Raw genomic sequence first — 17,399 nt, forward strand, 5'->3', positions numbered from 1 at the left:
AAAAAAAAAAAAAAAAAAAAAAAGTAGAACTGAGAAACTGGAAGATAACCAGTGATATTACAAAGCACACTGAAATGACTTCATCTTCAAGTAAAGCTTAGAAGTTACTGAACAATGGCAAATCCAAGAGTGGGCTCATTACTGAGGTGACTGTTACTTTAGCCAAACACCAGACTTACGTGAGAAGATTTTTAAATCCAGCTGCCCAGGCTCCCACCCAAGCCCCAACTACTGCAAGCCCTATGGGATGGGACCTAGGCTCCTACTAATAATGTTTTGTGCACTGGAAATGTGCCAAGAGACCTTAAGTACTCTTAACACATGTGTGCAGTGCACACACGCGTGCACACACACACACACACACACACACACACGGTCTAACACCCACGGGTAACTATGTGAAGGGAAGGCTTGACTGTGAAGAGCCCAAAACAATCTCACGTCATCATGCTGTGTATCTTATATATACAATGTTTATAGCCAATTATACCTCAGTAGAGTTGGGGGGCTTTTATTCTCACCTTCTTGTGCTCCAAACTCTCTCCTGCCAGGTCCCAAATAAGGCTGTGGTATGGAGATAGCACATAGGTAGCTGAGGTTAGGAATCCACACCCTTGTTTCCAGGAAAGGACATCTTACCTTGCCAGGTAACCCACTAATGTTCAGCAGATGTATTATCTGCACTTTTTAAATCTAAGTTCATGGCTCCAGGTTGCTGGCTCCAAAGACCTCTTCTTCATCCCACAAAGTTTAAATCCCTTGGGAAGAGGGTTAACTACTTCCAGACACCAGGTCAGCAGAAACACTGGCCATGCAGTCTGCAGCCCAGCCCTGGGCAATGCTGGCCAAAGCCAAGCCCTGAGGTGACAAGAGCCCAGCAGTCACTCTTTCAGTCTTTTCTAAATGCAGCACTGACTTGCTGATGAACTAACAGAGGACATACCTTGACATACAAACCCTGATGACAGCCAGCATGCAGTAAAATTCGGCCTTTATGTCCAATTACTCAAACATCTAGTTTCATACTCACTCTCTTCTAGGGCTCCCACACCAGCCATGAGTGCTTTGCCAGAACTGAGGCAAATGCAACTACAACCATATGGTGTGCAAAGACAGAACACTTCACTATCTGAACCTTTAACAGAAAAAGCTCACCAACTCCTGGTCTAAAATCATCATGGGAGAAAAATACCTCTAACAGTCATACCTGTCAGGTTTGCATAGAGAAAGTGAGCATTTGCAGGCCTCAATATCAAACTCCAATTCACTCACTGAGTCCCTTGCTTTGGATAGTAGTCCTTTCCTTGATGGCTGTGGAAGAAACCATGGTGCCCACCAAACATGATGTCATGTTCCCTCTTCCCCAGCACCTGGCAATGAGGTTTGGGCTGTGTGACTTAAATGGCCCATGCCAGCCACCACCTCCCCTGGAGCAGGGACCAAAGAGGAGATGTGTTCCCAAAGAGTAGCAGCCACACAACCCCACTGCCAGCCCCATGAGTACCACAGCAATCAGAGAAAAAAAAGCTCTGCTGCCAAACACCGAAGTCTCAGGCCAGATCCCCACCCTCCAGTCCACCTGAGCCTGCCTGAGGAAGGCTAAGGGAGTAGCCTCATCTGTGTCTCCTCCTCCTGCAGAGTACAGAGCCTGGCTACATGATAAAAGACAAAAACTAAGGTCAAAATCATCATATTCTGTCCTCCCACCTCTCAATACTACTTAAATTCTTTTCTTTTCAATTTTTACTTTTCATTAGTGTATGTTTGTAGTACACAATGATCTCCTTCCTCCCAGCAAGTTGCTCATGTACATAACATGTCTTAATTCTTTTTTCACCCCCTCTTTCCCCCTCCATCTCCCCTACTTCCATCTCTTGGTCCCCTTCCTATTTGCAAAAGATTTATCTCCTACTTTCTATTTTCTATCTTTGATTTTTGCTCTTTATTTATACTCTGGGTTTCTCATATAAGAAAAACCATGTGATACTCTCTGGTGTGAATAAACTATAATAGTACATAAGATCCTAATGAGATAATTGACCATGTGAAATAGGAAGAAAAGGGCTAAAGGTGTAGGGAAAGTGGGAAGGGTAGGAGAAAGGTAATAAGGGAAGGAAACAAATAGGAGAAAATGAAAAAATGGAAATAAAATGTTTGTAAATGGGGAGGATAGGAGGGGGTGAAGAGAGTGCAGGGACAAGGGGAAAAATGAGAACCAAGACCTGTCATGTAAAGGTACAAGACCCCAGTGATGAATGTAACTGTACTGTACACCTAAAATGTACCAATAAACTCAATGAGGAAAAAAACAAAGAAAAAAAACATGTGATACCAAAACTTATGTGTCTGATTTACTTGGCTTAACATTGTGATCTCAGAGTGCATCTACTTTCCTACAAATGACTCAAGTTTATGTCGAGCCCTCTACCACTGAGCTACATCTTTGGTCCCTTTTTATGTTATTCTGAGACAAGGTCTCAACAGATTGCCCAGGCTTGGCCTTGAACTTGCGATCCTCCAGCCTAAGCCCCGTGTGCACCCCCACACCCAGCTCTCTTCCCATCACAAACAACCCTGGATCCCGTTCTCACCCCAGTCAGCCAAGTGATCCAGAAGAAGCTGCTGGCTTGCACAGCTCCTGATGCCCAGGATAATTAAACATAAGGACAATCTATGGCTATCATTCCTTCTTCTCTTTCCTGCACACCCAAACAGGACATGCTGAAGACATTTTTAACTAGCACTCCACTACTATCACAAGATCTGGCCTCTCCGCACTATTTCTGATGCATCCTAGCACTTCTAGCTAGGGTGACTGGGAGATGCTTATCAGAGGGAAGGACAGAACAGGAAGCCAGGATTCTCTATGTACAGCTGTTAAGGTGGCCGCGGGACAAGCAACTGATGTGTCCGTACAGCAGGTGGACAGTCAAGAGAAGATCTCCAGAGTGGTAAGGGAGAAGACACTCAGATCAAAATCACCTTAAAAAATATACTATGAAAAAGACGGCCTTATTCCTAGCCCCAAAACTCATCTTCTCCTCACAAGCCAAAGTCCCTCCCCATTCTTAATGCCCCTTCTCTCCAATGAGCCTTCCCAGGGTTGACATGAAACGACCCACAGCTGTGGCCTCATCTGACAGGCCACCACAATGAACTATATGTGACTGAGTGTTCCCACAGTGGCCACATAGTTTTCTTGTATTTTTTACATAGTTTTCACACATGCCTTACTGCACTTTCTTGAGTTCAGGGTTAGCACATTTAGCAGTTTTACTCAACAATGGCATCACAGTGAAACTATGAGACAGAAAGCAGATTCCCTCAGACAAGTAACACAGAGAAAACAAAGACAATCTTATCTTTTCTGAACACTATACTCATTTTGGCTTATTCAAATAATTCTTTAACTCAACTAGATTAAAACAGGACTCAAACAAAGACTTACGACCGAGGTGCATCAGCTGAGCCCAGTGCCTGTAATTCTCTCACTTCCCCTTCTCTGGGCTCAGCACCACAGCCAGGTAAATAAGGGCTCATGCTGCTGTCCAAGACACCTCTACTTCACATTCAGTACAACCCAATGGGACAAGTAAACTGCGCAGTTAAATGAGAAGGCTCTCCCCAGATGAAGAGCTGCATTCCTTTTATGATAAAATCCTTTAAAGAGTGTATACATGGTTCTCACTTTCATTACCAAGGTGAGATAGCCAAAATTAAGTGAGACTGAGAAAATGGGACCAAAAGATACTACTGTACTGAACTTTTATATCTAGTCCCTTTCTTGGTACCTTTTATTGCAGGAGGAAAATGTTTGATTAAGGATATTAAGCAGAAAATTATGTCTTCACCCATAAAAATTTGTCAACACAGGAAAAAATTTTTCAATTATAAAAATGTTAACTATAAAATGTCAAACAATTTCAAAACACAAAAAGGAAAAAGTTAAAGTTAACTACCATCCTTCCACCAAAAGATATTTTAAGAATCATACAAAAAATATGCAAACCCCATTTTATATAAAACCCAAAATTATAGGTAAATTTTATAAGATGCTTTTTAACTTAATCTTATATATCTGTCTTTTCATGTGAATGTTCATTGATTTACTTCAGTGTAATGGTTTGTGTCTAGATGTCCCCCAAAGTCTCGTGCAGTCATAGGTAGGGCTTTTCAGAGGTGGCTGGATCTGGAGTGTAGATGCTGGTATTGAAGGTACATGATGACTAAATCAGTCCACTGATAGGTTTGGCATAGTTCTGAGAGTAGATCATGGGAAGCCCCACCCTGGGTGTGAGTGCCACTCACCATAAGGACAGGTAGCCTGGACAGAACATAATGGACAAAAGGGGCTGCTGTGGTCACTGCTTGTTGCTTGTTGCTTGCTACTTCACTGCTTTGCTTCCTTCCTGCCCTGTGCCCACCATGAACTATGTATTTCTCCTCTGCCAGGTTCCTCTGCCACACCATCTTGCTTTGGAGCCAGCCAACTATGAACTAAAACCTCTACATGGGTCTGGGATGTAGCTCAGTAGCACCATGCCTGCCTTGCAAGCACAAGGTCCTGAATTCAATCCCCAGTATCCAACCCCACAAAAAGAAAAAAAAAAAAAAAACTTCTACAAACTAGGAACCAAAATAAACCTTTTCTCCTTTAACTTTGGTTGTTGGGTATTTGTCTCAGCAACAAGGAAAGTTATCTAAGACACTCATCCTTCTTAAAGGTTAAATGACATTTCACTACAAAGATAAAACAAAATCTGAGTCTTCTTTACTAAGCCCATCTCTGCTCTGTAAAATTCCACCCCGAGTCTACACACACAAAGGACTTTCATATCTAGTCCCACAGGCCAAGACCTGGTAGCACTCTGCTCTCCACATCTGCCTGTCAGTAAGATTTACTCCCATCCAATAATTACATCAACTAGATTCTTCTCATTCCTAGTTTTAGAGTTCCAGTTAATCAAAGAACTGTTTAAAAAACATGACATAAACAATACTATTTGATGATTCCATTCCAGGCTCTAATATGAATTGTCTATCACAGCCAGCACTGACCACAAATGTTCCTGAAACAAGACTATGAACCTCACAGAAAGCTCGAGGGTTGCTTTCAACTTTCAGTCAGTATGTGTGGCTAGGATCACCCAGTATATGTGCTGCCAAAGCGAGCATGTTGATTACCCAGCTTCAGATACAGCTGGCCAACGTGCTAAGAAGACATTAACAGTGTTCAAATTCAAATCCAGGTCAATAGAGACCCACCTCCAAACACTTACATCATCTCTGCTCCAAGCAAAATCTTTTAAACTATACTGCCTACAACAAACCCCACAAAGCAGGTGAAGTGGGAATGTCTGCATACTGATAGAAATACCCTATCCTAAGAACTAATAGGAATACAATCAAAGTACCTTACCCAAGCAGCTTATACCTTATACAGGGGACGACGGACATCAATAGGACAGTTCTGGATCACTTCATCCACCACATCCGAAATGGACTCCATAAAGTCCGGATTGGCAAACTAGATCGTGTATAAATACAAAAGGAACATTACACATTTCTCTAAACAGCACACAACAAAAACTCTTTAAAAAGCAGTTTTAGCTGGGCATGGTGGTGCACACCTGTAACACCAGCACCTGAGAGGCTGAGACAAGAGGATCTGTGAGTTCGAGACCAGCCTGGGCTACATAGTGAGTTCCAGGTCAGTCTCAACTACATAGTGAGACCCTATCTCAAAAAAATAAAAAGGCAGCTTTAAAAAATAGACATTAACTATAACTTGAAATCTATCCCACTGGAATGAAGGTACATAAGCGATTCAACATGTGCATGGAGTGTGATGGTCATGAGTCTCCTAAAAGGGGAAAGGTATGGGTTTAGGGAAGGAAGAGTGTTTGACACATGCCAATTAAAAAAAAAAAAGGAAAAAGCATGTGCATGAGCTATATGACAGGAAGCAAGAAATGCAAAAATACATCACTTGTGAATATTAATAGTACGAAAAACTCAGCCAAGCTACGGGGAGATGATGTGAATGAGATGCTATGTGTCTGCTTATGCACACTGGGTGGCAGCATTGCTCCATATACACTCCATATATACATGCTCTGGAAAAACATCTTACCTCTGGGTGAAAGAATATTTCAGGTCCCAGGAACCTTTCGTACCCAACATCAATAATGAACTTCTTCTGGTTGATCGCGTTGATGCCTGCATACTGTTTGATCCACTTCTGGGGATCCACATCATACTTAGCAAACTCCTTGACAATATCAGGGCAAATGTAACAGTATTTCTCCTGCATGTGCACACAAAGATGTCACCAGGCATTAATAGCTACCTAGCACCTCTGCCCTCTGACACACACACACACACACCCACCCCCATGCATTAGACACACCCCAAAATCAGATCTGTCCACACAACCAAACGAATGTGTGGATGTGGATCATGCCCTATTCCACCAACTTCCACCTGAGACGTGACAACACTGGGTCTCTGGACAGGTGAGCCTTCTTTCTCTGCAGCTTGGCTATTAATTTCAATTCTTGCTGCCACACTGCCTGAATCAATGTCTGAAGGCACTTATAAGATATTATACACATCTTGTCCAGTCTTCCTTCAGGCTCCCTGCCAGCCCTCTACAGGCAGTGCACTGTCATCTGCCTGTGGACAAGCAGGCCACACCCACTCATCAACGGAGTGTGCTAGGTCCACAGCCTGATGCCTGGCTGTGTGTGCCTAGAATGTATTCTCTACTTCCTTTGTGCTGGGAGTGTACTTGGTGAGAGGTATTCTGTCACTTGACTGACACACACTCACAGAGTGTCTCCACACAAGGGATGCACAAGTGTTTGAAGACCCCGATCCCTGTCAGATGATACTCTGAGAGTGAGACAACAAACACCTGCAATAACAAGTAAACAGCAAGGTGTACTATAAGGTGACAGTGCCACAGAATAAGGAAAAGTAAGTCAGGCAGAGGAATTAAGAGTGAGAAGGATGTGGCTGCCACATCCTAGCTTTGGGCATCTCCTGCCCAAACAGACTTTGCAAATGGTTTCCACCCTGACACCCAGAATCAGCCAAAGATGTGCAAAGTGCACCCTCAGAATCAGGTAACCCTGATGTCCTTGGGATCTCTGTGCTTGTCACCTGTGTGCAGTGCTAACTCAGTACAGCTGCAGGGGACACCTGGGTACTGGCTTCTGAAAGTAAGAGTACTGTGAGCAAGAATCAGGCAAGCCTGCTACAAGCCTGCAGCACCAGCACCCAATGGATGCCGATTATGCATTTTAGAAGGAACGGCTCTCAAGAATCTCACAGATGTTTTCTTGACATTAACTTTAAAGTTTCTGAAACCTATGGTAAAGGCACTTTCTGGATGGTTTTGATACATTCTATTAGAACTGTAAGACTACAGGGTGAAAACTGTTAAGCAGCCCTGAGCTCCACGATGACAAAGAGAGACAGGTCAATCGCTCTAACCCGAAACTAACAAGACTGAAGACAATTACGCACTTTATGCTCGGAGGCCAGGGCAATGTTTTCTGGCAGCTCCACTCTCTGAACAGCAGTGTGCTGGGTACAAAGCAGCATTAGGAGTCAGTGGTTCTGGGTTTGTGCTACAAGGATGGTGTGTTCCTGCCACATACACCTCAGGCCTCTTCGTGCTCACAGAGGGGTCTGGACTACAACATAAGGCAAGACAACTGAGAATGCTCAGCCAGGCCCTCTTCTTTCACAAGCAGAGGTGAGGGGAGACTAGCAGGGAACCCATTGGCAGAGCAGGACAGCCAATGTGGAGACTACAGAACTTGTGCTCTTGATATGACCAAGCTGAGACAGACTGGCAAACCTAAGCTTGCCTGCTCAGATTCCACAGTCAGCACAGGGTCCAGAAAGCTAGAGAGTAAAAGAAAATGCCCCACAGGAGGCTCAGAAAGCCACTTCATTGTGGTACCCAGCTCAGGATTTTGACTGAGAGGCCCAGGGCATCACCAGCAGGAGGTTCAATTCTAATTCACATTTGTAATCAACTGGGGGGAGAAGGGAGTTTAATCAAAAATCCAAATTGTACTTCCATTGAAGAAAGGCAAGGAAAGGAGGAAGGAAGGACAAAACTTGGGAATATTTTAGTCTAAAAAGAAAGTCTTGTGACCCCTTGCAACCTCCCACACTGAGGGAAGGGACTAACTCCTATCTGCCCAGTACTTCACGAGTGCTGAAGAGTTCCCATCCTTGCAAACTCCCATTCTAAGGAAGCAAGACAGGAGCCTACCCTATCTATAACCTCTTTCCTATAGACACCTTTATCTTCACCTAGTGTCAATCAAAACTTGGAGACCATCTCAAGATCTCCTTTCATTCACCCCATCTTGGTTATAGCTGCTCACGTGGGAGGGGAGCAGTGGGAAGGGGGCACAAGACTCACCCCCCGCAGCTCCTCTATAACTCAAACACTAATTCATATGGTTCTTTTTTTTTTTTTTTTTTTTTTTTTGGTACAGGGGATCAAACTTGGGACCTTCTACTTGCAAGGCAGGCAGCGTAACACTAACTCATATGGGAAAGGAGATGCCCAAAGCTAGACACCACAGCTACATGGAAATTCTCCTGTAAAGGCACACAAAATCCCCCCTTCTCTGTCTATATAATCATTAGCTTTGGATTACCAGTCAACCCTTCCAACTTGATCTTTTCCAAAAATTTGAAAAATTCCTTTAAAAAGATATATGACAAGCCAGGCATGGTGGCGCACGCCTGTAATCCCAGCATTTGGGAGGCTGAGGCAGAAGGACTGATGTGAGTTCGAGACCAGCCTGGACTACATAGTGAATTCCAGGTCAGTCTCAAATACATAGTGAGACCCTATCTCAAAAAAAAAAAAAAAAAAAAAAAAAAAAAGATATATGTCAAGTCATGTACAGAGAAATACAAACTAATGCATCAGGTCAAGCAGATTGGTCCAAATAAGGACCAACGTGCCACTTTTCTTCTAATGTTAATAGCACTAATAAACTTTGGTTAGTGATTCTGGATGCTGAAAGGGCACTGCTGTGAAGTGATTTCTCGGGGCACAGACTCATGCAGACTCCAGCAGAGCCTACCGGTCCCCCAATTGTTGTGACCTGTGTCTCCTCAGCCTGAGAGCCAACGCAAGAGACGGAAGTGATGTCAGCTAATTAAAGGTTCAATTAATTAGGCACCCCATACCTCACAGGCTGGTGGCTCAACATGGTTATCAAGCTGCCAGAGCCTCAAGAGTGCTAAGGGGAGCCTGTACCTCACATCCTCAGCCCACTGAACTCCATGGTGAACATGTCAGGTCCACACTCTTGGGAGAGGAGAGGATGGCAGGCAGGGATGGGGAAAATGCAACCAGGGAAGCTCAAACACCACTTCTCTCTCACCCCCAAACCGGCCAGTTTCCCGTCTGTTTTTACCTTAATGGCTTTTGCGGTCTCCAGTGACTGCTCAGGAGGGATTCCCACCTCCCTCTCCCTTAGCAGCTGTTGAATGAAATACGTAATATCTCTACCTGCAATCGGGATGTGTTTGATGCAGCTTCCAATTACATAACCTTCTGCCTGGGGAAGAAAGAAGGCAAAAAGAGCAGGTGAGTGATCCCACAGTGCAGGCCCACCAGACCAGGGGTGTTTTGCTTCATCACCCACCTGCCCCTGCATGTACGAAGTCCCAATCTGTGCAAACTCAAAACTGGGGTCTGTGTAAATGAGTGCACATGCAGTTACACTAATACTTAAAATTCAAAATTATACCAATAAACCAAGACTCTCTATCAACAACCAAAACAGTGTTCTCAATAGAAATGCAGGGGGAGACCTCATAGCACAGCGTGGTTCATTTCCAAAAGTAATGTGAAAATAGAAAACACAAGCTTTCTTTTCTCTATCAAATAGAAAAGGCTTTATAAATTGCTTAACCAACTATAAAACCGCTCAAATATAAAAGTCAGTGATGCGGTGAAGTCCACAGCCTGAGCTTCCAACAGCCTGGATTCAAATCCTGCTCCACATTTGTTGGCTGAGTGTCCCCAGACAAGGTGAACAGGTTCAACCTTGGCACCTTCATCCAGAGTACAGGGCAAGTAACACACAACAGTATTTGCAATAAACAGTAAATAAATTCTTGTGTGCCACGTACATAGCATTATTTCATAGCGTGTGCTATTCAACAAATATTTGATAAATAGTGCCATTTATCATAGTGAAAAAGAGTTTGCTTCATACAGTAAGCAGTTCACTGCATGAGCTGAAGCTCGGCTCAGGAGCTGGGACTCCGGAGAATGTATGGGTAAGGGGCACTGATGGCTGGGGGACAATGTTCTTCCCCAGCGGCATCAGACCAAGGCTCCCTCGGGTGTCACACTGCAGCACTTCACAGCCTCTGAGCTGTGACACCTGAGGGAAACAGACACACAAGTGACACAGACTCCATACTTGATGGTGCTGTCACCAGTTACACCACCAGGACAGCCCACTGAGCCCCTGGGCTCTTTCTTTTCTTGAGTACCTAACTACTGGAGGCAAGAGATGTGCCTTTCTGCAGAGTCCAAGTATTAGTAAAGTATTTAAAGATGGAAGATGAAAGATACATAAACATCAACCTGAGCATATAAATGTTAAGCTTCCTAATAAACAAACTGTTCATAACTTTTCCTATACATCCGTCACACATAACATTTTCTAAAATTAATTTAACCCACATTAAACAAGTGTCAGCTTCATCACAGCACTAAGAACATTAAAATAAGCTACATATTCAACAACATCAAGCTATGCTCACATGTCAGTTGTTATGTAGCTGTTAAATACTTTATCACAGATTATATGACTGTAGGCGGAAAATATGGTTAAATTAATATGAAAAATATAACTTAAAGATTGTATTATATAATTAGAATACAAACCCAGAGAATATGTCTAATTGTGCTTAAAATATGTAGACGTGTGTGTGTGTGTGTGTGTGTGTGTCTGTGTGCACATCATATCTAAGAGAATTCTTGGAAGGGCACATAGCTAAAAGTATATTGTGGAGCCAGGTATGGTGGCACACATCCGTAACACCAGCCAACTGGGAGGCTGAGGTAAGAGGAACACAAGTTCAAGACAACCCTAGGCAACTAAGTGAGTCCCTGGCTGAAATAAAAAGTAAAGAAAAGGGCTAGGAAAATAGCTCAGTGCAAAAGTACTGGATTCAACTCCCAGTACCACCAAAAGAATAAATAAAAGTGTATTGTAGTTTTCTGGGTAGATTTATAGATAACTTCATTTTCTTCTTTATACTTTTTTTAATTCACATTTTCAGTAACAAATTTTCTAATTGGGGGAAGAAACCAACATGCACAGTGAACAGTGTAGAAGACAATCTTCTCTGTGGGTCTGGATTCCAAGTAAAATGTGTTCTTTTCCTTTCCTATGTCAGAAAGAACCAAAAGGAAACAGGCCAGGGTACCCACAACAACATACCCCAGATCTCAGTCTGTATTTTGCTTTAACGGTCCCTTGTCAGACAGAGCCAGAGGCCTGTATATCCCTAAATTATAGCATTAATGTTTTCCAATATTCCACAGGGAGAGGCTTCTACTCCTCCCCACAGGTGGGCTGGGGAGGTGAGGAGTGAGGCTCTGCTCCTCCTGACTGCCCCAAAGTCACCCTCTGGCAAGTCACCATCAAAGCATGTCCAACCTGTGCCTGCAGGGACACACCTGGCCTGCCCAGGCTGCACTGAATGAAGAGGCGGTGTCTCGGGCTACATAGAAACTACAGAATATGATTGATGTATAGCAAAATTTCTTTTTTATGTTTTTATTGTAACACAGGTATATCCAACCCACAGGCTCAGACTGCACGTGCCTGTAAGCTTCTCCATTACAGGGATTTTGACCTTGAAGGCATTAATTAAAGCATTAAGAAATTAGGACAGCTTTCTTTCAAATTCCTGAAATGAAATAGTAAATGGCTTTTCAATTAAAATGAATGGAATATTTTAGCCCTAATTTGCATTTTTAAACAGAGATAATACACAGAACATGTAAAAAGAACCCTTGTAAAATACATAACTAGTTATCATTGTTACTGAGGAAGAGACCTATGGGTAACGATCAAAATCTGAGTCTATCCTCCCACTGGATACCAACTGAGTCTCAAAAAAATAAATTTTAAGTAATTTCATCCACTATCCATTGGACCACATCCAATGGACCTACAAAGGTCTCCTAAACTCTGAATTAGGAGTCACTTCTCTATTTTTTTTTAAATTGTATTTCCCCAGTACCAGAAATCAAACTCAGGACCTTGTGCTTACAAGGCAGGCACAGCACCTGCCTAAGCTAAATCCCTGGCCCTAGGAGTTACTTCTCTAACATTTAAAAAAATAAAACCAGAAAGTGGTGTTGTAGAGCCTTCTAAAAGTCAAAATGCACACTCTCTCCTTCTTAGCTCTAAAACTGAAAATCAATAAGCAGGTCCTCTACAGCATGAGAGGACTAGCCAGCCCCTTTTGCAGAGACATCAGATGGGCATGCACCACACCTACAGCTCCCCCACAGCTCAGAATTATAAACCAGGAAATATGTGTGGGGTTGAGGCTATATACACTGGAAATCAAGCAGAGGCCCAGAAAATCCCAAGCAACCACCGACCTGATGACTGCAGAAATGTGCTATAATAATTTTAAAACTGCCCAAATATTGGTCATCTTATGCACTCTTTGTCATACATCTGGTGTTATAGCTTGTATCTAGATATTCCCCAAAGCCTCACGCACCTTTTCAAAGGTGGCTGATCTAGGGTATGTGACACTGGGACTTACTGATGTAGATGATAAAAGCCCCACCCTGGCTATGGGTCACACCAATCAACAGACTTCCAGCCTGGATGGAATTTAAAAGGGACATAAAGAAGGCAAGGTTGCTGCTGCTGCTGCTCCTACTTGGCTGCTGCTGCTGCCTTCCGTTTGCCACACCATGAACTGTTTCTCCACTGTGATGTCCCCCTACCATCACTGCCCTGCTCTGGAAATGCTTTGGACTGAAACCTCTACAAACCCGGAGGAAAAATAAACCTTTCCTCCTTTGGATGTTGAGTATTTTGCCTCAGCAATGAGAAAAGTAAGACTCCTGGGTCTTTAAAACTCCTGTTACCTTTACTAAGTATCACTTTTTAAATGATATTTTTAATTATAGAAGGTGTTGGGTTTCTTCTTTCTTCCCTTACCTCAAAGCAGGTGTGAAGTCTCAGAGAGTGATATATGAACTAGCGGCCTTACCACTGGGATGACGTGGGTGACTCCATCTCCGCTGTCAATGACGATCCCTGTGAGCGTGCGCTCGCCAACTTGTCGGGAGGTCCAGGAGGCTGCTAGCGCCAGCACTGCCTAGGGAGGAGACAGGGACACAGAGGCACAGGGAAGGCTCTCTGAAGCCACTGCCTGCCTGATCCTCCATCAAAATTTCAATTCCAATACGGACATCAAACATGCAAAGTTCATGTACTTATACTCTAGAAGTCAGGTTGTCAATTTAAAAAAAAAAGAAATCTAAAGTTTTACAAAGAAAATCCAGTAAAAAACTTTTTTTCTCTTTTTCTCTGATTCTGGCTATAGGAAAATCCCTCATAAAAGTTTTGCACACAACTCGGCCTCCCACTGGCAGCTGTAACCTGGCAGGTCTAGAACACTGATTTTCAACCCTGGTCCCCAACCAAGGGCAGTTTTGCTGGCCAGGGAACATCTGGTGCAACTTTTCACAGTCCCACTTGTTAACAGAGAGGAGGAGGCTGGTGGTGTCCAGGGAACAGAGACCAGATTTGCTACTTAGCATCCTGCAATAACAAGGACAACCCCACAGCAAAGTGTCCAACCCAAAGCACAGGGGTAGGAAAACACTAAGAATCTGCACTTTAAGAAAAAATAAATTGGGACTGGGGATTTAGCTCAGTGGCACCACACCTGCTCACAAACACAAGGTCCTGAGTTCAATACCCAGTATTAGGTGTGGTGGCACACACTTATAGTCCCAGCACTCAAGAGGCTGAGGCAGGAGGACTGCTTTGAGTTAGAGGCCAGGTGGGCTAAACAATGAGTTTAAGACCAGCCTGAACTACATAACTACACAGACAGACCTTGCCTAAAAAAAAAAATCTCCAGGTAAACATAATACATAGAATATTTTGAGTCATCAGCCCAGCATGCCATAAAGTATTTCCTCATACCATAAAACAAAAAATAACTTGGTGGAGGAAGATACATGGTTAAGTAAATCTGGAAGCACTAGAATAGATTTCTTTAACGCAGGGATTCTCAGAACCTTCACTATGCTATATGCATTGTAAGTCACCTCAAGGAGGCAACAGTAAACCTCCTCCTTTCTCCTTTCTTAGGGGGAAATAGGGTTGTAATTCTAGAAACAGAGCCCAGGGTCTAGCACTGAGCTACATTTCCAGCCAGTTTTATTCTGAGATGGGATCTCCCTAAATTGACCAGGTTGGCCTCAAACTTGTGATCTTTGGACCTCAGCCTCCTGAATAGTTAGGATTACAGACAGGCACCGTTACATATCAATTTTGTGTGGAACTCCTCCTCCTTTTTCTTGGAAGAGACTAATATTGGGCAGAAAATACTGTGGCACACCCATCTCATCTATTCTCCCAAACTGTAGGCAATTCCTCTGTATAAGGTGGCAAATGTATAACTACCAAAGGCAAAAAAAAACACAACCTCACTCCAAGAACAAAAGCTTCAAAGGAGTTGTGCGAACACCCGGAAAATGAGGGTCTCTTGAAAGCTAGCGAGTACAATGAGACTGACAGGAGCCCAAATAAATACAGAGCCCTCCAACAGGATTCACTCTTTTTTAACAGGTTCTATTTATCTCTTTTCTCCTGATCAGAAGTAACAGATTTGGGATCGATGACATACACTCGTAATCCAGTTACTGAAGAAGCAGACGCAGGAGGATCACAAGTTTAAAACCAGCCTGGGTAACATACCTACATTCCATCTCAAAAAGAAAGGGAAAAAAAAAAAGCACCCTCAAAAAAAATACAATAAACTTTGCAAGGAAAAAGAGCCAGAGCCAGGCGTGGTGGCACACACCTGTAATCCCAGTACTCAGGAGGCTGAGGCAGGAGGATCACTGTGAGTTCAAGACCAGCCTGGGCTACATAGTGAGTTCCAGGTCAATCTCAACTACATATTGAGACCCCGTGTCAAAAAAAAAAAAAAAAAAAAAAAAAAAAGAGGCAGAGTCTATAACAATGATATAATTGTGAAAGCCAAGGCGAGCTGGGCATGGTGGTGCATGCTGATAATCCCAGCATTCTCAAGGCTGACCAGGAGGATCAGGTCATGGAACACGTTCTCCACAGTGCTTCAGTTCAAACCTCAGTGGTGGGTGTGCACACATGTGTGCAAAAGGAGTGAAAAGGGAAGAACACACAGCACAGCCTTCAGTCTTACAACAGAGGACCTTAGAATCACCATTTCTTCCTCTGCCAGAGACTGATTTGTGGATCACAAAAATAACTTTGTTTTTACCTGAACTGCAATGTAAAGTCCTGGCACATTAAATGATTCAAACATAATTTCTGCAAGATATTCTCTATTTTCTGGTGTATTCAGAGGAGGCTCTGTCTGTAAGAAAACAGTCATTATATTTAGTATTCACCCAAATCTCATGTAACTACATCAGAATTATAAAAAGGCTAACCTAAAAGCATGTAAGCTAGCATATGATACAACTCCCTAATTTTACAGACACATTACACCTACAGTGACCGATTAAAAAAATCAGCTATAGGTCTTAAAAGCTTGGTCCTACCCAACAGGAACAAGTAACAGAAGAGAGACTGAGTATTGGACAATAACAGGACTCACCATTATGTGCCTCTTAAGGTACACCATTACACACCTATCAGTCTGAGGAGTGGACCTAATATTACCTACCTGAGAAAACTGTGGGTGGGATTAAATAAACTACTCAATATCTGTAAATACAGAGATGGAGAGAAGGACTCAATAAACACCAGCTCTACCTGCCAGCAATGTATTTCATACCCGAATAACATACATTTAAACTAAAAGATTTATAATGTTGTTTCTCACCTTAAATAGGAATCCAAACATCAAAATGATGCTGATTTCTTATACAAAGTATTTAAACTGAGAAGCAAGAAGGGTTAGAAAGAAATGAGAAATGCTAAGCACAGTGTGGGAAATATTTCCTGCTGCCATAGTGAGTTCCAGGTCAGTCTCAACTATGCAGTGAGACTCTGTCTCAAAAAAGCAAAAAAAAAAAAAAAAAAAAAAAAAAAAAAAAAAAAAAAAAAAAAAAATTCAAATATAAAAACATAAGGTGAGGGCCAGGGATTTAGTTCAGTGGTGCCACATCTGCCTCACAAGCCCAAGATCCTGAGTTCAATCCCCAGTACAAAACAAAAAGGTAAAATTTCAATCCATTAAATATTCAAAATTATGCTACCACTGACAAAAGCACAAATAAAGTGGGCTTATTTTACATTACTGATAGCAGTGTGAAATACTAAATGGAACACAGACTCATAAGAATATTAGTACACCTGGAACCAATAATTTAACACTGGCAGCTCTTTTTAAATTAAAAAGAAAAGTTCTAAATATAGAATAAACTGTATGCGCAGATTACATTACACTCTTTTAAAACCAAAAAATTGGAAGCAGAAAACAATGTCTAAAAATAGAGAAACTGCCATAGAAAGCAGAAATATCTCCTGGATAGATTATTATAAAGCTGTTATAATGATGGTTATAAAAACGAAGAAAACAGACACAGTATTTTATGTAAAAAAATGCCATGAAAACATGAAGATTAAATGAAAATATGCTAAATGTGAACAATAACTACTATTAATATGAACCTATGACTGTGTAAAGCTCCAGAGATGCCTTTCTATGTTTCTTTTTTTTGTTTTGTTTTGTTTTTTGTTGAGATGGGGTCTCACTCTGTAATTCAGGCTGGCCTTGAACTCACTATGTACCCCAGGCTAGCCTCAAATTCACAGTGATGTGCCTGCCTCAACCTCCCAAGTGCTGGGATTACAGGCTTTGAACCACCACAGCCAGCAGAAGAGGAACTATCTTGGGCTGCAAATAAAATATATAATGTAGTTAATGTATGTAAGTAACAAAATTCCCTTCTGTACATATTATCTTTATTATAACACAGGTGTGTCCAACTTCATGGCCAAACTACTATTTTTTAATGGTACCTCTTTTACTTTCTGCCAAATACAATTCACCACCTTTGACAAATTAAAAATCTGTATCCTTCTATCCAAGGACCGTTTACCATATAAATACATTCTCTTGGTTCTAGATTCAAATTCAGC

General features: G+C 42.4%; 1 protein-coding gene across 4 annotated transcripts in view; it reads right to left on the minus strand.

Annotated features, from left to right (window-relative positions):
• Actr3b (actin related protein 3B) overlaps nt 1–17,399 on the minus strand; it is a 131,248-nt gene that overhangs the window by 12,617 nt on the left and 101,232 nt on the right. For all 4 annotated transcript variants that reach the window (XM_010641433.3, XM_010641452.3, XM_010641445.2 and 1 more), the window contains 5 exons: nt 15,571–15,666; nt 13,303–13,410; nt 9,456–9,599; nt 6,134–6,307; nt 5,435–5,527 (listed from right to left, as the gene is read on the minus strand). In XM_010641433.3, coding sequence (XP_010639735.2) covers nt 5,435–5,527; nt 6,134–6,307; nt 9,456–9,599; nt 13,303–13,410; nt 15,571–15,666 — 615 coding nt within the window. The remainder of the gene's footprint in view (nt 1–5,434; nt 5,528–6,133; nt 6,308–9,455; nt 9,600–13,302; nt 13,411–15,570; nt 15,667–17,399) is intronic.

Source organism: Fukomys damarensis, unplaced genomic scaffold (assembly GCF_012274545.1).
Source record: "Fukomys damarensis isolate Sample0158 unplaced genomic scaffold, DMR_v1.0_HiC HiC_scaffold_16, whole genome shotgun sequence".
In the NCBI taxonomy this organism is placed as follows: domain Eukaryota; kingdom Metazoa; phylum Chordata; class Mammalia; order Rodentia; family Bathyergidae; genus Fukomys; species Fukomys damarensis.